The following is a 22,163-nucleotide window of genomic DNA, read 5'->3' on the forward strand; positions in this document are numbered from 1 at the left end:
AGCTCACCGGAGAAGATGACAGCGACGACCAAGACGACGACGGCGAGAGGTGACGGCTAGCGGCAGCGGCGAGCTAGGGCAGCGGCGGCTAGGGTGCTGGAGGAGGCGGCTAAACAGGAGGCGGAGGAGGCTAGGGGTGGCTGCAACACAAAAAAAAAACAGGAAACAGGAGGGGAGAGGACGGCTTATATAGGGGAAGATTGAATAGGATTAGGTGGGGCCAAGGGAGGCATGGCAGAGGGGGAAGGGCAGGGGAGGCGTGCGCGGCTGGGAGAGGGGAGAGACGCACGGCTGGGAGGAGGCCGAGAGGAGGAAGGGAAAAAGATACGGGAGGAGAAAGTTGCCTAGTAATGAAAGGTGGGGGAAACAGATGCGGTGCCGTTTTGGGAAAGGAAGAGGAAACGGAACCAGAAAGAGAATAGGACTCGGCTCGTCTTACAAAACGAAACCGCGGTGGCAAAAGGGGTCGGCGGATATGACGAACCATGGACAGGGAGAGTGAACCGGGAAGGATTGACAACCAAAGGAAGGAAAGGAAAGAATTATTAATTACTGAAATGATGTTTCATTTATTAAAAATACTTCCAATACTCAAATAATTCTGAGAAAAATCCAGAAAATACTTGGGCACACAAAGTATTTGATGAAATTTTATCTAGCTATGTTTAAGTTCAAATTTTTCATAGATTTTATTCACACACTTTCTTTAATTATTAAATAATTTCTAAAAAATTCCTTTTTCACAACGATTTATAATTTAGCGATTTTCAGGGTGTGACAGTGGCGGAGATAAGCCCACGGGGGTCACTGGGAAGTCCATGTCTTGTTTTATAAGGGGGTGATTATGATCCAGGAACGGTGCACTGCTCTGAGTTGAGTTATGCGAGTGGTCTTGTCACAATCACTCGCCATGGTGACGTGTCTGGTGGGGCACGGTGACATGACGGTGGGTTGTGTCTTGAGGGTACAGTGGTACACCTCTGGCAAGAGTAAAACTATTAGAATAGCCGTGCCCGCGGTTATGGGCGGGTCTAACAATGTCTTTCGTGATTAGTCTCACACTGCTCACCATAATAAATGATGCTATAACTGGTAATAATTTTATTAGCTCCTAGTTTGGAATGGTACATTCCTGGTTTGGAGATAGATCTGTACAACTGGGTATGGTTGTTTAGGATGGTTGGGCCTATGCAGCATGGGTGTGCTATTCAGTGTTGGTTAATATTGATGATTAATTACTCTACTGTTTTACAATTCTCAAATGTTTGCTAAATGCTTCTTTTGCAAATGAGCCCTATAATATGCCATTCTTTGGTATCGTTGTGCACTTGCATATTTGTTGTGTGGCTTGCGGAGTATTCCATGTACTCACCTTGCAATAATCAATCAAACCTCAGTTGAAGAAAAGTTGCGAAGGAGAAGACGTTTGGCTTATACCCAGTTGAGCTGCCTGTGGGAGTGGAGCCGGAGCTTCGCTAGACCGTAATTCCGCTGTTGTTTTCTCTTTTCTTTTGTAAGTATATAACATTATTATTATGATGAACATGTATATTAAATTGCCATTTTGTGTACCTCGGCTGATTCCTGGACGAGGATTTCATGCACAAATTAGTTCGGAAATTACTAGTGAATTTTTGGGCGTGACAGGAGGGGAGAATAGAGCGGAGCGGAGCATGAGCTCACCAGCACATGGATGAGGCGGGCCGGGAGCTGGAGACTGAACTCGCTAGTGCATGGAGGAGAAGGTGCTCAGGAAGGTTGCGGGCTAGGAAGCCGGAGCTCGAGCTCACTGGCGCATGGAGGTGGAGGCATTGGGAGAGGCGGAGTTCGATATTGCCGACGTCGCTGATGGGCTCTGGGGTAATGGCCGGGCGGCTTCGGTTTCTCCGTCATGTTTGGGGCAAGCTCCGCATTCTCATCAATGGCGGGAGGAAAGAGGAAGAAGTGGGAGAGGGGCGGTCTGGTGGCTTCGGCTCCACGGTCTTGTTCGTCACGGGATAGTGCATACCAAGGGTAATACCACGAAGAAGAAGTATGCTACCAAGGATTCTGCCTTTGCTCATTTCCTACCTTGCTTGGTGTTGACAGTCGTTAAGTACCAATTTCGACCACCAACTAGCACAATGAATAAAGGAAAAATTAGCATTTTGTTACACATATACCAATAATAAATAATATAATGTAGTTGTATTAGGATTGGAGAATTAACTTGGATATAGGAATTATGCACCAAAGTGAAGGAGAAATAAAACCAGCATGCAAGAAACACACTTCCCGCGAATCATATGTGAGCACATGGATTGAGTGGCCCATAAGTCGGGCTAAACCGACCTAAAGTGGGGCCACCCGGGAACCTTCATATGGGCCCACCTGTCATCCACTGACCAAAGTTGGTGGAGACTGATGGTTGGCCTGGTTTGACCGAACCCTGGCTGGCGCCGCTCGGCGCGATCCTCCATGTGTCGCTTCCTCCTGCGCTCCTGATGGCCAGTATGCGCGGTGAGCGGACCATTAAACCATCATAAGGATCTTATAAATATAAATAGAGGAGCTCACTTCACTTCACAATATATACCTCAACAAGCAATTTCCTCTTCCACTTTGTATTCTCTGTAGCTCTAGTAGGAATAAAGCTTAGGAGCTTCGGTCCTATAGTCTTCTCGGAGTTTCAAGTATGTCTTTAGTACTTTACTCTTCTTGTAAGACTATAGTCAAATTAATATAATTATCTTCTCTAATTATTTATGCTCATAGCTTATATATTTCTTTATTGAATATATGTTCTAATGACCTTTATAGGTTGCTCTAGCTCCAACTTGTTCATTCATAGGGTGAGAGTCCCGGGAAAGTTACTGATATTATTTACTAGCATAAGCATGATGCTTGGGCTAAATACATGCCATTGGATGCGGGTGTGCCCCACAGCAAGTGAGATAGGCAGTAGGTGGTGAAAGCCATGTCCATCATTTGTATTCCTCCACGTTCGTGTATGACATAAGAATGCATAATTGCCATAACCACGCTAGAAGACAAGCAGGGATTGGTCTCTCGGTAGTACCTGGGTGCCTAGAACTAAGTCCTATGTTGTAAGCTTGTATATGTTAAGTACATACTAAATATGATTAGTTTATAAGTATATGTGTAATGTAGTTTCCTAAAGCTACCTATCAATTATTATTCTAACCCCTTTTTAGTCTATGGTGAATTATTATAGATTGATTAAAGAGATACAAATTATATATTTATGCTGCCGCCTTCCCTGCGGAAATATAAAAATGATACCCTTGGGAATACTCATGGGTGAAATGCTACAGCGGTATTCGTGCGCTTGCGGATTTATTTGTGAACGTAAGAAATACCAACACTTGGCAGGTGAACTTGATTTCCTTGGTCGTTTTAACCTTCTCTCTGTATCTATTGGGACCTTCTTTGGCTTGTCATCTTGTCCCCCAAGCATTGAAGTCTTCAATGCGCTCTTCTCCTTATCATCACGGTTCTTCTTCTCTTGCAATTCAATGGTGTGTTTAGGAAAAGGTTCTTCATCTCCTTGCATAGCCACAAACTCCAACCGTCCTTCATCAATGGCCAGTTGAACTTGTCTTCTGAATATGTAGCTATCATTAGTGGCATGAGAATATGAATTGTGCCACTTACAATATGCTCGTCACTTTAACTCCTCTAGCGGCGGTATGAACTGGCCTTGTGAAAATTCGTTTTGCTTATACTCTAACAAATAATCAAAGATCTTTGTTTCCTTATGTCGATTTTTAGGAACAACAGGCTTAAGGATAGAGCAAACAAATGGTTCAGACTTACAGGTCCAAGCTTATTTAGTTGTATGCACGTCAATCAGTTGATCGTCCAAAGATATAACATCATCAACTATGTTGTCGTGGGGATGATTAGACTTGACCTTTTTTTAGATCTCGGCTTTCTTGACTTGACTTTCTTTAGCTGGATCATTTTTGATTCTATATCTACGCCGAACATGTTTTTGATAACTTCAGCAATCTCGTCTCCAAGGCTTTGGGGTTTTGTACGTGTATTAATCATATGATTACTAGGAACGGTCAATGTAGGAGTCGATCCTAAAAGACTTTCCAGCTATAGCCTGGGCAGCATTGCCCTCCCAATTGGACCGACCACCACGTCCGATCTGACCGGCAATGTTGTAGCGGTTTGATCGGCCTCTACTACCAGTCTGACCGGCAGTGTCGTAGCGATCTGAGTTGTATTGTGGCGTAGGGATGAATTTAGAATTGTAGGTACTTCTCATAGGCCAATCTTGTTGTATAGGTACTGATGGTATACTATAAGCCGATGAAACACCATACATGCGCTCATTATTGTAGGAAGTAGATGCACCACCTAGGAACCGGGTGTTTAGCCGATTCTCTAACTCACCCATGCAAGCATCCATGGTTTTCTTCATGGTAGTACATAAGGTTTTCTCAAAGAAACTAAAAGAGGTAAACTGATTATTTAGACTAGCAATATTAACATCATCTATTATTTCAGCAACATTATATGCAAGAATGGAGGTATTGCTATGGTCGGTTGTTACCTTAGATGTGGTGTAGACGAACAATGAGAATTCATGTTGATTGATGACGCCTTGCCTCATCTTCCAATAGCATGAAGCCATCTTTCACTGCAAATCTTCAAGGTGAGCTTCAAACGCTCAACGATCGACTTCCGACAACTCTCTATAATCACTAGCCATGATGTTATTTTGATCTAAATTGGTGTGAGAGCACATGGTGGAAAATTAGAGTTTCAGCTATAGCAGCCAAAATAGTTCCCCAAGCGGAGTCGTCAAAAAAAGTATGTTGGCACTAGAATCGTGATGAGGACACAACTAGCTCGGATATGACCATGACTACTTTTAGAAATCTAGAAGGAATCTTGGAGCCCATGAGTACTTGTTAGAAATCTTATGGAGTCTACTTTCAGATGGTTTTGTTCTCACGTCAAAATTCCCACCGAGCTATCAGGAATCTACAAAATAAGCCACGTACCTCATCCGGTCCGAATCTGATTTAGGTTTTGGGCCTTGTAATTTTGTCGTGGGCTAAGCCCAATGGGGTGTGCGTCCTAGGGTAACCCTAGGATGTCCCAAATCATATTTATTCAGTAGCCTTCATAGTCTAGAGTCGGGTTTTGCTTAGATTATTTGTGCCATTGCAGTTTCACCGCTAGATCGGTTTGTGGAACCCCAAATTCGAGTGCTTGATCGTTCATATGCAATTGTGTTGCAATCTATCTTGTTCTTGCTTGTGTTCTTCGATTCGCATATAGCGATTAGCCTTCTCAGCAAGGTCAACCGAATTTTCGCACTGTTGATAACCAGAGGAGACGTGGTGCTGCGATTGCAAGGTTCACATCGTGTTGATCGGAAGCCGGATTGTGTGTGTCAAGTTTCCACCAATTCGAGAGTTATCAATACTTATCGGTAGATCGGGACCTAGTATCATCATCAAATCACGCCACACACCTTCAGCACATTATGTGCAACCCATAGCACCAGCCGGAGACATGCCGCTGCTGGAAAAGGTAGATGCCACTGAACGAACACCCAGGAGGGACCCCATCAGGGTGAACACACGTCGGTTTGTCCTAGGCTCGACAGGCCAGCTAGGACGTCCTCAACGCCGTAGAGACGAGTAACGATGAGCAATTGAGGGATTGAAGGATAATAGACTTGGGAACAGGTAGCATCAAGGAGAAAGATGTATAATACAGAGGATAGGGGTAATATATTGATTGGTGGTCGTCTCAATTGACCTTGGTCCCTATATTTATATTTATATTTATATTTATAGGAGAGGTGATCTTGCGTCGCTCTTTTCCCTGTTCTAGTAGGTTTAGAGAAGCTTTATGATAAGTAAACAAACACGAGGAAACTTTAATTGGATTTAGCCTCTATGCTGGACCACCCAAACACATGTGGTCTGATCGCAGTTCATTGTCTGGCCAGACTGGCCGCACAACAGCTGTCAGACCGGCCTTTGTGGAAAAGACTGGATAGTTTCAAAATTTTGCAAGAACTTTCCATAAATCCAAACTAGTACCAAATTTGAGTGTAAACGGAAGTTCTGTTTCATTTCATTGACAGAGAACACATTGACCCAAGAAAACGATCGCACCAAGTATTTCCATTTAAAATAAAAATTAAAAAATCTTCAAACTACGTTTCTTTTACTAAATCTTGAGCTTTAAAAATATCAAGATAAATTTAGAGAGTATTTTAAGTCATGTAGAATTTAAGAAAATTATCTCCATACATAATTATTAAGGAAATATATATTATAATCTCAAGCTATGCTGGCTCAGTCTTCCGGAGATGCTCATAGGGGTAGGGTGTGCGTGTGTGGTTCGTAGGGATGAGTGCGCACGCGTTATGGGCGCCTGCGTTTGTACTGTGTTTCTAGAAAAATATTTAGGAAATATTATTTCCCTGACACTTGTAATTGATTTACTAATTCTATAAATAACTTATTAATTAACTTTTAATCTCCTAAAAAATTAGGGTGTGAAATAAATGATATTGAAATCTAAGTATCTCACGGGGACATGTCTAGGATGAAATATGTACTACTTTTCAGGGCCATAGATGGGCACGTGCAACGTGCTCGATCGTGATGGGCCCTTAAAAAATGAGAAAATTCGATCCATAGCACAGAAAAAAAGCCGGTACCAAAAAATAGCACAACAAATTTTTCAGTTCGACCAGAAGCACAGGCCACGGGTTTTCTTTTGATACATAGCATTTCCGTCATATTTGTGATCTAAACACGTGAGTTGACTTGAAAAAGGACTCATTTGCCCTTCTTCCCCCAAGCAACAGGGCAATAGAGCAAATGATTTGGAGTTTGCTTCTTGACGTCCAGCTTGCCAGCGGCGTGCGAGCTCACCGTTGTCGCGGAGGGGCGCCTGGAGCGCTGGTGGCGCACCCGGCGGTGGCGTGCGTGGCGACGCGGCTGTCCCACGCGGGCACCGAGAGCGCCGTGCGCGCTGCACGCCATGGCGAGGCACTCGGCGACGCCGGCGGTGCAGCAGGAGATGTTGGCTGTCGGGGTGGTGGCGAGGCTGCTCTTCCTGGTGCAGGTCGGCATCTCCGGCGAGCAGACGAGGAGAGGGTGAGGGAGATGCTCAAGATGCACGCCACCTCCGTCCCATTGCTCTTCTTTCTGAGCTAGGGCTTCTCCGCCGCCGAGCGAGTCGAGGGAGCGGCGGATGGCGGAGTACAGCTACTATGTGCAGTGCTCCCCCGCGCCGTCGTTGTCGGCCATCGCAGCGTACACCGAGCTGGTGGCGGCCGCGAGCCGCCGCATGACGCATGGTACAGCGGCCACTTCGACGAGTTCGCGCCGTTCGAGCCGGCGACCGCGCGGAGCAGCCCGTATGTTCCACCATCCCCCCGTCGCCGCTGCCAGCAGGGAGACGAGACGATCGCCTGGCATGCCGATGGCCGCCGCGCCGCCGTCCACAAGGGAGCGGAAGAGGAGACCTGGTGGGGAACGTGGGGGAACGAAGGGTAAATGAGTCCGACGAAAATTTTCTTCACTCCGATCTAACGCCGTTACTTCAAAATGTGACGGAAGTGCTACGGGGCGAAGAAAAACCGGTGGCCTATGCTATGGATTGAAAGTGAAAACTTTTTGTGCTATTTTTTGGTACCAAGTTTTTTCCTGTGCTATAGATCGAATTTTCTCTTAAAAAATTGAGAGCCCCAAAAATTTTCATTTGTCAATCTAAGCCAATGCATCTTTAGACGTGTTTATACGTGTTTTCTTTCGCTCTGATTTGTGCTCGGTGATATGATGTGAGAATTATAGTTTATAACGATGATGTGGGTGTGCGTATTCCATTTTATAGTAAAGAACATTAAATCACTATATTAGGACAACTATTTTTCCTAACTAGGTATGAACACCCTGACACATCACTATACAATTTCTGGAATAATGCTAGCCCCCTTTGAAGTTCAGGGCCGGAACAACTTGTTCAGTTGTGCTCCGTTACTCAGCTTTGCTTAATAGAAGCAAACAGATCCTTGAGAGGACGATTGTGAGCTTCAGCTCGGGTGACAATCTCGACAACTTTGTAGGAAGATTCCTCTCGGCATAACAATGCCTCCACAGCTACTTCTGCGACTTGCTGTCTCGATATGGAGCCCTCGTAAAGTGTATCCTACAGATCGTTCAAAACAAATATCACATATCTTGTAGGAAGATAGAAATTTCAACATAATACAATTGTATCAAATGAAAACCTTCTGAGGAGCGCATAAATTACATCAGATGTCCCTATATTAGTAGCAGTTTATTAGCCAAGTTGCTAAAAGGACTTTTCGGGCATGTTTCTCAAAAATAAAATAATTGGGCCATTTGATGCCCAAACTAAAAAAAAATGATAATGCCAAAATTTTGGTAAAGATATACCAAATCACAAGCACCATGTTTTACCAAATTCTTGGCATTGACCAAATTTTAGCTAAACATAAGGTTCAAATTGGCAATGAACCAAAGAACTCGTTTTGTCATTTTACCATTGGTTGAATATGATTAACAAACAGTGATGCACTGATGTGGAATGACACATAGGGACATAGTATGGCAATACATGTGGCAATACATCGCGAAGACAGAATAACATGCCATAAAACATACTAGCACACACTATAGATGTGGCAATACATGTTTCATGCCATATATACGTGTAACTAAACAATATTAATTCCATGAAAGAAACAAAATTCATCCGTCCCAAAATATAAGAACTTCTAGCATTGAAATTTGTCTCAAAATATAAGGACTTTTGGCTGCATTCGTTTCCACAATTGGGAACTAATCCCTCCAACACGCAAAACGGAGCAACTCATTAGCAAATAATTAATTAAATATTATCTAATTTTTTTAAATAGATTAATATGAATTTTTAAAGCAACTTTCGAATAGAATTTTTTTTTTACAAAAAAAGCACCATAATATTTTAAAAATCGTGCGCGCGGAAAACGAGAAAGATAAGTTGATAAAGGAGGGAGAAGAACACAGCCCTAGAGTACTACTTCCCCACCAATCACTTTCCGACTCTAACCACCCATCATTTAATGAAGGCATCATAGTCTTTTACCTTTATCCTTAATCTCTCCAAAAGAAACTAGAAGTTCTTACGTTTTCGGATGGAGGGAATAACAGAAATATGATGATAATAGCTTTGCAAATTCACAAACATCTTAAGAAAATTTAAACTAGATCCAGGTGACAACCAGAACTTGATGAAAGCGTTAAGACGCAAATTTTATTTTACCTCTGGCTCCATGACTATATTCCCTGTTGGTGGTTGTTCAGTCAGGCCTCCAGGCCTTATAATGGTGTAATTTATTCCTGATGACCTGATATGTTTCTCCGCCTGCAGCTTTGCGACCAGCACTAAACCAAACAAGTTGAGCACAGTATATGCTGGATTCAACAGTTGACCCATCGCAGCCCCATTGACCAAAATGGAACTTACGAGTATGAATCTTGTAACCCCAGCCTTGCGGCATGCTTCAACAAGGTTTACTGTGCCAAAGTTGTCCACCTGCAATAAGCAAAATCTTCAACTGGCTACCGCTTGTAAAACTAAAAGAGCACAACTGCATTCACAAGTAACATGACAAGTAACAAGGTAACAAATGTGCATAATTGTCATAAGTTGAAGGAATTTCTTTCTTATCAAAAGTGAGAGAATTTTCTTTAAAAATTTTTGGCATTGAAGATGCTTTTTGGATTTGCTTCACAAAACACCACAAACCATTTGTTGTTTGCCAATGATTTTCATCAAGGGGTGAGATTGTAGAATCAAGGAGTTGATTTAGATTTTGTGATGAAAATATTGGTGGTTTGCTAATGTTAATTTAGAGATTTTATAAGATGGTTGATTTTGTGAAGTGTGCTGTTTCAGTTGACCCTGGCGGTCAGACCGGCTGAGTGCCCCGGTCAGACCGTAGGTGTTGCGGCGGTCAGACCGGCCGGCCCAATGGTCTGACCGGCAGGATCCTGATCGATGTCGGTTTCGGGTTCTTTTGTTGAATTTGGATATATCCTTCGGGGATTTGGCTTCTAGATGGTTTCTATGCGTAAGGATACTGTTGTTATACTAATGTGAGTCAAGTTGGGACGAACTTGGGCTCGGAATATGGTTTCTTGGTTGTTGCATGTGCAGGTGTTGCTTGAGGCCTCAGGAGAGTGTTGCCGGTGATAGATCGGAGTCAGCTTGGGAGAAGTTGATGTCCAGGGATCATGAGATCATGCAGGATACTAAAGGCTAGAGGTCAATGCACGTGGTGATGAAGAAATCCATATGGTATACAAGAGGGATTGTGTACATATGGAAAGAGGAGTCGAATTTGGAAGGGAGTCCGAATTCGGAAAGTTTGATTGAGATAAGGAAAGAGATAAGATGTTTACTTGCAAGAGAGGGTTTCCTACGTAGTTAGGAGTCCTAAGTTGTGTTAGATTCGTGGTCTTTGCACAGCCTACCTCATGTATAAATAGAGAGGGAGGGTGAGGCCTCCCGGTATCGAGTTTAGAGAGACTAGAGTTGAGAGAAAGTTAGGGTTTCGAGTTTAGTTTGAGATTTTGGTGAGGAGTGCTGTTGGTACACTTTGTAAACACTAGTTGATGCAATAAAGTCGAAAATTTTCAATCTACATCTTCGAGTTTGTCATCTACCAGTATTTCTGTGTCCCGACGGTCTAACCGCAGGTGTGCCTGCGGTCTGACCGATGAGATAGCGGCGGTCTAACCGTAGGTGTCTGGGCGGTCTGACCGGTGAGGCTTCGGCGTTCTGACTGGCGGCAGGCAGGCGGTGTCACTGGTGGCGACAGGGCTTCGACGTCTACTTCGTTCGAGGGTAATCATTAATTCCACAAAAGATTTTGGGTTTTTGGTTTTCCCTACCATTCACCCCCCCCCTCTGGTAGGTTTGTTGGTCTTGTGTGATCCTACAAGTGGTATCAGAGCCACGTTTTTCTATTTGATCTTTACCGATCTTTAGATTTGTTGCCATGGCTGAAAAGTTTTCAAGCAAACCTCATATTTACAATGGAGTTGATTTTTTATTATTGGAAGAAAAGGATGGAGTCTTATATTACATCTCAAGGCTATGATATCTGGATGAAAGTTGCTAGAGTTTATGAGATTCCTGAACGTATTGAAACTATTGCCCAGAAAACTGATTTTGAAAACAATTGCAAAGCACGAAATATTCTTCTTAGTGGGATTTCTCGTTCTGATTTTGATCATGTTTCACATCTTGCAACTGATAATGAGATTTGGAAAGCTTTGAATAATTTTCATACTGGATCTACAAACATTAAGGAGTTGCGAAAAGATGTTTTCAAAAAGGACTATTTAAATTTGAGATGAGTTCTGGTGAATCTTTGGATGATTATTTGGGCCATTTCAATAAAATTTTGAGTGATCTTGGATCTGTTGATGATTCTTATGATGTTAACTATTATCAATCTGAGATTGCTCGTCTCTTTATGAATGATCTTGATATGAGAGTTTGGGATGTTAAAGTGACTTCTATTCAGGAATCTGTTGACATGAACACTTTGACTTTGGATGTTCTTTATACTAAATTGAAAACCTATGAGATGAATATTCTTTCAAAAAGAACAGATTCGAAATCTACTGCTTTGGTGTCTTCATCTGGATCTTCTTTGGATACTTCTCCTAAGGATGTACTTGCTGTTTTTAATGCCTTGTCCAATGATCAACTAGCTGAAATCAGTGAGGAGGACTTGGTTTTGGTTGCTAACAGATTTTCTCGAGCTATAAGTAATGTCAGGCACAGGAAAAGAGGAGGACCACCTCGTTGCTTTCATTGTGGAGGACTTGGTCATCTTCGATCTCATTGTCCCAAGCTTGGAAGGAGTCCAAAGGAAGAACCTCAAGATGATACCAAGAACACCAAGTTGAACAAGAAGCAATTCAAGAACATGAAGATGAAGAAGTTCTATTAGAAGGCGCTTGATGAAGCATTTGCAGCTGCCCAAGAATCAAGCGATGTTGAATTTGAGAGTGATGAGGATGATGGCAAGGGGAACAAAGGCAAGAATGATGTTTGTCTCATGGCTAGAAGCGTGGATGAAGATTCTGATTGTGATAATGAGGTAACTCAAATTCCTAGTGTTGAATATCTTCAAGAAGCTATTGCTAGACTTGGTTATAAGATTTCTAGATTTGAGAAAAAGATTAATCAATATGAAGCTACTATTGAATTTCTTAATGCTGAAAATTCTAGAATAAAATCTCTTGTTTATGATAATGATGAGTGTAAATCTTGTGAGGTTTTATTTGAGGAAATTGAAGCTGTTAGAGATGTTAATAGGTCTCATGTTAAAAAGATTAAGAAATCTGAATCTTGTCTTGATATGAGCTTTGCCATGAACACTAGATTGGTTGATGAATTGTTTTTGACAAAGAGAGCTTTGAATAAATGTCAAATTGCCTTGTTTGCTAGTTCGATGTTTAATGTGATTAGCTCTAAAAGGATTAAACAATCTAGTGAAAAACCTTGTTTGACATGTGTTGCTAATGAGATGAAACAAGCTCCAAGGACATGGTATGATAGATTGAAAAACTTTTTGCTTGCTAAAGGTTTTACAATGGGAAAAGTGGATAAAACTCTCTTTGTTCTTAAGCATGGTGATGATCAACTTTTTGTTCAGATTTATGTGGATGATATCATCTTTGGTTGTCCATCTTACCCTTTGGTTGTGGAGTTTGCTGAGACTATGCGTAGGGAATTCAAAATGAGTATGATGGGAGAGTTGACTTACTTTTTGGGACTTTAAATCAAGCAAATGAAGCAAGGTACGTTTGTGCATCAAATGAAGTACACCAAGGATCTCTTAAGGCGCTTCAAGATGGCGGATTGCAAGCCAATTTCTACACCGATGGGATCAACCGCTGTGTTGGATCCGGATGAAGATGGTGAAGTTGTGGATTAAAAGGAGTATAGGAGCATGATTGGATCTTTGCTCTATCTCACTGCTTCTAGACCGGACATTCAATTTGCTGTGTGTTTGTGTGCTCGTTTTCAAGCTTCTCCACATGCTTCACATCGTCAAGCTGTTAAACGCATCATGAGGTATTTGCAACATACTCTAGAATTTAGAATTTGGTATTCTACATCATCTTCTATATGTTTGAGTGGTTATTCGGATGTGGATTTTGGTGGGTGTAGAATTGATAGGAAAAGTAATAGTGGAACATGTTATTTTCTTGCTACTTCTTTGATTGCTTGGTCTTCTAGGAAACAGTCTAATGTTGCTCAATCAACTGCTGAGGCTGAATATGTTGTTGCTGCTAGTTGTTCTCAGATCCTTTGGCTTATTTTAACTTGTAGAGATTATGGTCTTACTTTTGAGAAAGTTCCTCTTCTTTGTGATAACACTAGTGCTATTAATATTGCTAAGAATCCTGTACAACACTCACGCACGAAGCACATTGATATGCCATTGATATTCGCTATCATTTTTTGAGAGATCATGTTGAGAAGGGAGATGTTGAATTGGCTTTTGTTGATAGTTAATTGCAATTTGCAGATATTTTCATGAAACCGTTGGATTCTTCTCGATTTGCTTTTCTTTGTTCATCCTTTTGGCATCAATTGAGGGGGAGTTTTGGCTCTTTGTTGCATTCATGTTTTCTTTTCTTCTTTTGATTTTTCTTTTTGCATACATGTTTTATTCATGCATGGTGTGATAAAAAAATGAAAAACATAAAAAAATAAAAAATTGAAAAAGAAGAAGAGCTTTGTTTGTGCCTTAGTATATTCCGGTATATGCTAGCAATACATGTTAGGTGATGTGATGACTAGACTAGCTTGTGTGCATGTTAGTTTTTATATGAGCTTTTGATATTGTCTTTAAGTGATTTGATACATGACATATAATTTTTCACTTGAATTAAGTAAACATGCAATATTGATGCTAGCATATGGTTTGATTTTTAAATGCTTTATATATATGATGTATTGAATTATTATTCCTCAAATAGCTTTGTAATTACTCATTGTGCAAGAGAATAAAAAATCTATAAAAAATTGAATACCGAAATCCTTGGCAATAGTCTTGGGACAAGGACGTATTCGATGTGAGCAAAAATAATGGGTGCCGAATCCTTGGAAACAGTCTTGACGACAAGGACGTACCCGGAATAAATAAATAAAAAGAGCAAAAAGGCTCAAATCAAAGTGAAAAAAAATTCTTTTGATTGTTTTTGTGCTAAAGCTAATTTGAGAAAGAGTGATAAATGCAATAGGTATATATGTATAGTGTTTATTTTTCAACCTAGGTGCTTGTGAATATATTGCATTATAAATCGTTTGAAGTCATGAATCTTTAGTGTTGATTTGATCTTTTTGACAATATCTTAGGTTCATGTTTACACTTCTATGCATGCTTGTTAACTAGATTGTCATGTCGTCTACCTTGTTGATGCAACACATGTTCTTGAATTACTTTTGGTATAGCAAAGCTCTCCGGAAAAAAAAATGTTGATGAACTCATTGTCAAAAGGGGGAGAACAAGGTAACAAATGTGCATAATTGTCATAAGTAGAAGGAATTTCTTTCTTATCAAAAGTGAGAGATTTTTCTTTAAAGGCATTGAAGATGCTTTTTGGATTTGCTTCATAAAACACCACAAACCATTTGTTGTTTGCCAATGATTTTCATCAAGGGGTGAGATTGTAGAATCAAGGAGTTGATTTAGATTTTGTGATGAAAATATTGGTGGTTTGCTAATGTTAATTTGGAGATCTTATAAGATGGTTGATTTTGTGAAGTGTGCTGTTTCGGTTGACCCTGGCGGTCAGACCGGCTGAGTGCCCCGGTCAGACCGTAGGTGTTGCGGCGGTCAGACCGGCCGGCCCGATGGTCTGACCGGCAGGATCCTGATCGATGTCGGTTTCGGGTTCTTTTGTTGAATTTGGATATTTCCTTCGGGGATTTGGCTTCTAGATGGTTTCTATGCGTAAGGATACTGTTGTTATACTAATGTGAGTCAAGTTGGGACGAACTTGGGCTCGGAATATGGTTTCTTGGTTGTTGCATGTGCAGGTGTTGCTTGAGGCCTCAGGAGAGTGTTGCCGGTGATAGATCGGAGTCAGCTTGGGAGAAGTTGATGTCCAGGGATCATGAGATCATGCGGGATACTAAAGGCTAGAGGTCAATGCACGTGGTGATGAAGAAATCCATATGGTATACAAGTGGGATTGTGTATGTATGGAAAGAGGAGTCGAGTTTGGAAGGGAGTCCGAATTCGGAAAGTTTGATTGAGATAAGGAAAGAGATAAGATGTTTACTTGCAAGAGAGGGTTTCCTACGTGGTTAGGAGTCCTAAGTTGTGTTAGATTCGTGGGCTTTGCACAGCCTACCTCATGTATAAATAGAGAGGGAGGGTGAGGCTTCCCGGTATCGAGTTTAGAGAGACTAGAGTTGAGAGAAAGTTAGGGTTTCGAGTTTAGTTCGAGATTTTGGTGAGGAGTGCTGTTGGTGCACTTTTTAAACACTAGTCGAGTGCTGTTGGTTTCGTTCGAGGGTAATCTTTAATTCCCCAAAAGATTTTAGGTTTTTGGTTTTCCCTACCATTCACCCCCCTCTGGTAGGTTTATTTGGTCTTGTGTGATCCTACAATCTGAAGTATTCATTGGGCAATTCATAAATACGCTGATCAGATGAACAGCGCAGAGATGAGAGATGTCAGGTTCAATGAAAATACAAATACTATGATCATTTATTGTTTAAAATAATAACGGTGAAAACATGCAAATAGATTATTTATATTCTTTAGAGGAACATCTTTTGTTATCTGTATTCTCTGCAGTAAATAGAATGAAATGTACAAGCTTATATATATCTCTGTGGCTTATGCATCTAGTGATGGATTTATTTGTGTAATCTTGTGAGCATTGCTAGTAGTTTCCTTTTTTGTTTTCTGCATGTAACTAGCTGGCTGGCTTGTCTAGCATTCGGTCAGCTCAACTAGTCGCTTTTCAGTGAGATAAGACCGAGCTAGAAACCACGATGTGGGATGGCGCATTAGTAAGATCTGGCATTTTATTCGGTCACGTTTTGCATGTAATGAACTCCGTTGGATGGAAGAGAATAAATAGAGAAAAACCGAAAAGCAGAAGAAGGTTGCACTGCACAAATTTCTTGCTTTGTTCCTCTGTTTTTTCTCTAAAACTTCAGACTACTGTTTCTGTTTGACAATCATCAAAATGAGAGAGTGTGAGCGAATCTGTGAGATTAATCTTGTCGTTTTGCCGACATCTAGGAACCTAACGATTCAAAACATACACTAGTACAGATCCTTCTATCTGTGATGGCCTCTAACATGCTTGGAATTAGCGGCCGTCACAAGGAAGTCATCTCAATCGGGCCGAAAAAGCGCCTGATTGAGATAACTCAGGCCCGTCACGAATGACACATATCAGTGACGGGCCGTAGTTTAGGCCCGATTGAGATAACATTCCATATCTCAATCGGGCCCCAAGTTGGCGCCCGTCACGGATAATGGAATGTTATCTCAATCGGGCCTAAACTACAGCCCGTCACTGATATGTGTTATCCGTGATGGGCATGAGTTTTATGCCCATCTAACATGTCTGTGCGGTCATATCTCAACAACTAGGCCCGTCACAGACGACTCATCAGTGACGGGATCTATACTAATGCCCGATTGAGATGACTTAGTATTTTTTTCATTTTTCATATGAAATGTTTATATTTGTGAGTTGACATGTAGCAAAATAATTGACTGTAGTATAATAATTCATTTTATTAGTCAAAATAATTTTTCGGGTAGTAAATTATTTCAAATGGAAAATTGTCAATAACAAAGTTGTATAACTTGTCAATATTTACAATATTTATTTTGGTTATTTTTCTTGATAAATCTCGATAATTTATACAACTTTGTTGTTGATGACTTTTCCATTTAAAATCATTTAGTATTTGAAAATATTGTTTGAAGTTGTCATATTTTCAAATTCAAATTCAAACTATTCAAAAAATGTTATATAGAAAAATGACCAAAATAAAAGCGATAGATCTTGATGAGTTTTTCAACTTTGTTGTTGACAATTTTTCCATTTGAAATCATTTACTACTCGAAAAATTATTTGAATTTCTTATATTTTAAAATTCAAATTTTATATAGTTCAATCAAACCCAAATAAAGAAATGACCAAAATAAAATTGGTAGATCTCACTGAGTTCTACAACTTTGTTTTTGACAGTTTTTTCATATGAGTTCATTTAGTATCATAAAATTCATTTCAAAATTTATTTTTGCCTAGAAGTTTGATTTGCCTCCTCATCATGTTAATACTTGCTAAATATATATTTGATCCAATTAACTCGGTTTTGCTGATGAAATATGTGAAATATGTGAATGGATGTGAAATATGTGATCAAAATTGATGTTATGTGAATGTGGTTGTGTTAAATATATTGATGGTTGTGTATGTGAAGGAATGTACAACTTCTTCTCCAGAAGTCGATTTCAAAGAACTCTGAGGTAAAGCGTGCTTAGGGTGGAGCAATTCCCGAATGGGTGATCGACCGGGAAGTTCTTCTCTGGTGGAGCAATTTCGTGATGGGTGACCGACCGGGTGTAGAAAAAACAAACCCGCGGGCGTGGCTAGCAAAGGCCTGAGGCTAGCCAAAAAACAAAAATTATTTTTTTTATTATACTTATCTGTGACGAGCTATAATTTAGGCCCGATTGAGATGAGAGTCATCCATGATGAGCTATAGTTTAGTCCCGATTGAGATGAGAGTTATCCGTGACGGCCTATGGTTTAGGCCCGTTAGAGATGAGAATCATCCGTGACGGGCTATAGTGTTAGCCCGATTGAGATGTGTGTCATCCGTGACGGCCGGATGCCCGATTGAGATATTTTCTCACATCAGTAACCTTTGCTTAGTGACAGGGAAGCTACCTGATAGGGATGAGGTTTTAGGCCCGTTACAGATGACCGAACCTGTTCTAGTGATAATGCTTTCAGTAATGAGCATAGTAAATAAATACTCCCTTCGTTTCATGTTATAAGACGTTTTGACTTTGGTTAAAGTCAAACTATTCTAAGTTTGATTAATTTTGTAGAAAAAAGTAGTAATATTTTTAACCTAAGACAAATATATTATGAAAATTTATTCAATTATAAATTTAATGAAACTATGCTTATGTTGTAAATATTACTATCTTTTTTTTTAGAGTTAGTCCAACTTAGAGTAGTTTGACTTTGACCAAAGTCAAAAACGTCTTATAACCTAAAACGGAGATATTAGAAAATAGGAAATTAAAAAAACTATTGACAAACTTAAATAGTCCATCGTAAGTAATATTGCTCTAAGAGCTAGGTTCTTCAATAGGATCAGACCCTCGTATTTTTGTTTTCTGTTGTATAGTTCCTGCACTCGTATAGATATTATATAAAGGCCAATTGTGTAAACATCTGTGTACAAATATATACATGCTTTAATGCTTAAGCGTTAGAATGATAACTATTGGATCACATTGACTATTTTTGTTCAGTTGTACTCTCCACTTATTTGTTTAGTATGCTACTCTCAATACTTGGTCGATCAGATTTGATAAACGTATTGAGAATTATTAGCCTTGAATGTTTGGCACATAAACTAGAAGCCGAGAGACAAGACTAGCCGAAGAACTACCTAGCCAGTGTTGACCGACAGTTATAACATCACAAACTCACAATAGTTTCAGACATTCACACTAGAACAGAACTGCTCATCTGTGACGGCCTATCCGTGTCGGGGGCTTGTGTGAACCGTCACACTGTCATCATCTATAACGGTATGAAATAAACACAAACAAAAGATCGCAGTTGCTATCTCGTGCAAACGCGCCGGATGCTTATCTTGCGCGCACACGGCAAGCCAACTGCACATGCATGCATGCCGAGGTATCAAAATTTCTATTATAAGATATTTTTAATAAAAAATATTGTATATAATTCAAATTTAAAAACTCAACTTGAAAGTTTTCAAATCGGAGTTGAATGTTTTTAAATCTCGAGTTGAAAGTTTTCAAATCTGAGTTGAAAGTTTTCAAATATCTAGTTGAATGTTCTCAAATCTCGAGTTGAAAGTTTTTAAATCTGAGTTGAAAGTTTTCAAAATTTATCTTGCAAATTTAAATTTCAAGTTGAAAATTTTCAAAGTTTGAGTTGAAAGATTTCAAAATTTGACTTGAAAGTTTAAATCTTAAGTTAAAAGTTTTCAAATCTAACTTGAAAGTTTTCAATCTATTAGAAAAAAGAAAAAGTTCTTGAAGGTACTAATTATGGTTAGCATTAATCACTAATCACGTCATCATTAGTGCTAATCACATGGTTAGCGACGGGCAGTGCACGCGTCGGCCATCGTGTACGCGGGCGTTAGGAATCCCCGACAAAGATATTATCGTACAGACAATTTCCATATGCCAACACTGCGGCCCGACAAAAATTATCTTTATCGGGCCCAAATCTAACCCTGTCATCGATGTGTGTTATCGGTGACGGGCTCAAAATTAGGCCCGACAAAGATGACGGTTTTAGCCCGTCACCAATGTGTGTCATCAGTCGACAAAGATAACTATAAAACCTGTCACAGCTACTAATATAAATAATGAGAACCAATCAGGCACAAAAGCATTGGATAACCCCAACAAAAGGAAAAGCATTGGATAAGATGAACTTCAATCAATTTGCGGGCAAACCTTCCATGGAGCAAAGGGATCGAACGACCGCCGGAACCCCGTCGCACAGACGACGGCGTCGGCGCCACGGATCGCATCGACCAACTTGTCTGTGCCCTCCATGACGTCAGCCCTCACCTTCAATTCAGACCACACACATGCATTTCGTGCTATCATCACCAACAAATCAAGAACAACAGCACAAGCTGCACGGAACGGAACACTAGTACTAGTGTGTCTCTGCGCAACTCACGAGCTGGAGGTTTGGGTCCTGGGGCAGGCTTCTGCGGGCGCGGCCCACGTCTGTCGTGCCGGCGACCACGCCGAAGCCCCTCTCCAGAAGCTTCTCCACGACCCGCTTGCCGGTGCGGCCCGTCGAGCCGGCCACGAAGACGGTGGTCGTCTTCTTGGCGTCCGACGAACTAGCGGGCGCGGAGTCTATGGTGGAGACCGCCGTGGAGGTGAGGCTAAGCTTTCTGGTGGCGGGGCGGGGGCCGGGGCAGAGGCAAGCGAACGCAGCGAGAGGAAGGCGGGGGCGGGCGGCGGCGATGGTGTGGAAAGCGGTGGCCATTAGATTCGTGTGGCTCCTGTTCTTTGCTGGTTAGAGATGTTTCTACTATTTTCTACTCCTAATTTCTAGTAGTGCTGTGGTGGTAGTAATAACTAAAAAATGGGCTCGCCTTCTAGGTAGCCTGTGCATATGACTTAAAAAAAAATTAATCAATATAGCCTCTTATATTAATGAGCTTGTCTATGGTGCTTTCTACAGGTATTCTACTACAAGTAGAAACGATCTAAACCATCCATTTTGAAGGGCATATTAATACTTACAAACTATGTGCTTAAGGGTAATTTGGGTATTTGTATTTTCCTTTTGTTTTAGTCTCGTATTGCTCCGACCATCTCGCCGCATCCATCCGCCGTCCGTTCCTGCACAGCCCGATTCCGGTGGTGGCGCCCATTTCGATCAGCCGGCGTTCATCCTGCCGCCGCCGTTTTATCTCACCGTCGGTGACCTCGATTATCCTGCCATCCTCCGCCCCTGGTATTCCCGCCATCGCTGATCCCTGTCTAGCCACCACGGCCGTGCCAACTGACTCCTTGCTGGCGACCACGCACATCTGCGCCGATCTCCTCCCTATCGACCACGGCCACGCCGATTTCTTCTGCCCTGACGACCGCGTCCACATCCGCGTTGACCTCCTCCTCCAACTGAACAGCTAGTATTTATTTTCGATTATCATGGTACTTGTGCGTTTGCTCCAAATCGAATTTGATTTCTTCGTTGTTGATAAGAAGAGGAACCTGCTACTGCTACTGCTGCTAGATTGCATATAGCGTTGTATACAAGTTCCAATTCGATTTATTGGATGTCAATTTGATATGGATGGATGCTGAATTTTGATTTGCGCTGGATGCAATATATTAATTCTGAAGATGTAATGTGCTAGCTATTATAATACTGTATTATTTGAACAAAATACAGTTCTAACTGAATCTCTGAACTTCAGAGTATGTATAAAATACTATTTTGACTGTTAATATCTGTTATGGTATATTTCTAAAGATCTAAAAGTATTGTTTGAAAAGAAAACACTCACAATTTTAGGATCGTTGACACAGTTCCTGAGTTTTCATTTGAGGGAACATTTCTGAATTAGAAACTCAGTTCCTGAGTTGTTTTTTTGGGAGCAGTTCCATATAGTTACTAACTCATAGTATTAATTACTAATTTGTCCATGAATGTCCAGAAGCATGCTCATAAATCATCATGATATATATTATTTAACTGCTAGAATATTTATTATATTATTAAAGGAATAGAAAAAGGAGCTTCCACGTTCGCTCTCACGGCCTAGAAACTCTCACATTAATCGGAGAAAAAGAAAAAGCAGAATCCATATAGAAATACAAATAGGAAATAACTGAAATTCGGAATTAAAAAATAAGGAATATTAGAAGAGGAGACTAGAGTCAATATAGAAATACAATTAGGAAATAGTTGAAATTCGGAATTAAAAAATAAGGAATATTAGAAGAGGAGACTAGAGTCCACATAGAAATACAATTAGGAAATAACTGAAATTCTGAATTAAAAAAAAGAATATTAAAAGATGAGACTAGAGTTCATATAGAAATACAATTAGTAAATACCTGAAATTCAGAATTAAAAATAAGAAATATTAGAAGTAGAGTATAGAGTCCATATAGAAATACAATTAGGAAATAATATAAATTTGTAATTGAAAATAAGGAATATTAGAAGTAGAGTATAGAGTCCATATAGAAATACAATTAGGAAATAATATAAATTTATAATTAAAAATAAGGAATATTAGAAGTAGAGTATAGAGTCCATATAGGAATTTAAAACTAACTAAAATTTGGAATA

General features: G+C 40.5%; 1 protein-coding gene across 1 annotated transcript; it reads right to left on the reverse strand.

The window, feature by feature from the left end:
* Window positions 1-7,821: 7,821 nt before the first annotated feature.
* LOC4340998 (uncharacterized protein At2g34460, chloroplastic) lies at window positions 7,822-20,753 on the reverse strand. Its single transcript, XM_015785537.3, has 4 exons — window positions 20,025-20,753; window positions 19,793-19,909; window positions 9,313-9,585; window positions 7,822-8,193 (listed from the first exon to the last, which is right to left on the reverse strand). Exons 1-4 carry the CDS (start codon window positions 20,340-20,342, stop codon window positions 8,026-8,028), a joined length of 876 nt encoding a protein of 291 aa, XP_015641023.1. The 5' UTR covers window positions 20,343-20,753; the 3' UTR covers window positions 7,822-8,025.
* Between the last annotated feature and the right edge of the window lie 1,410 nt (window positions 20,754-22,163).

The sequence above is a fragment of the Oryza sativa genome, chromosome 6 (genome assembly GCF_034140825.1).
Source record: "Oryza sativa Japonica Group chromosome 6, ASM3414082v1".
Lineage (NCBI taxonomy): Eukaryota > Viridiplantae > Streptophyta > Magnoliopsida > Poales > Poaceae > Oryza > Oryza sativa.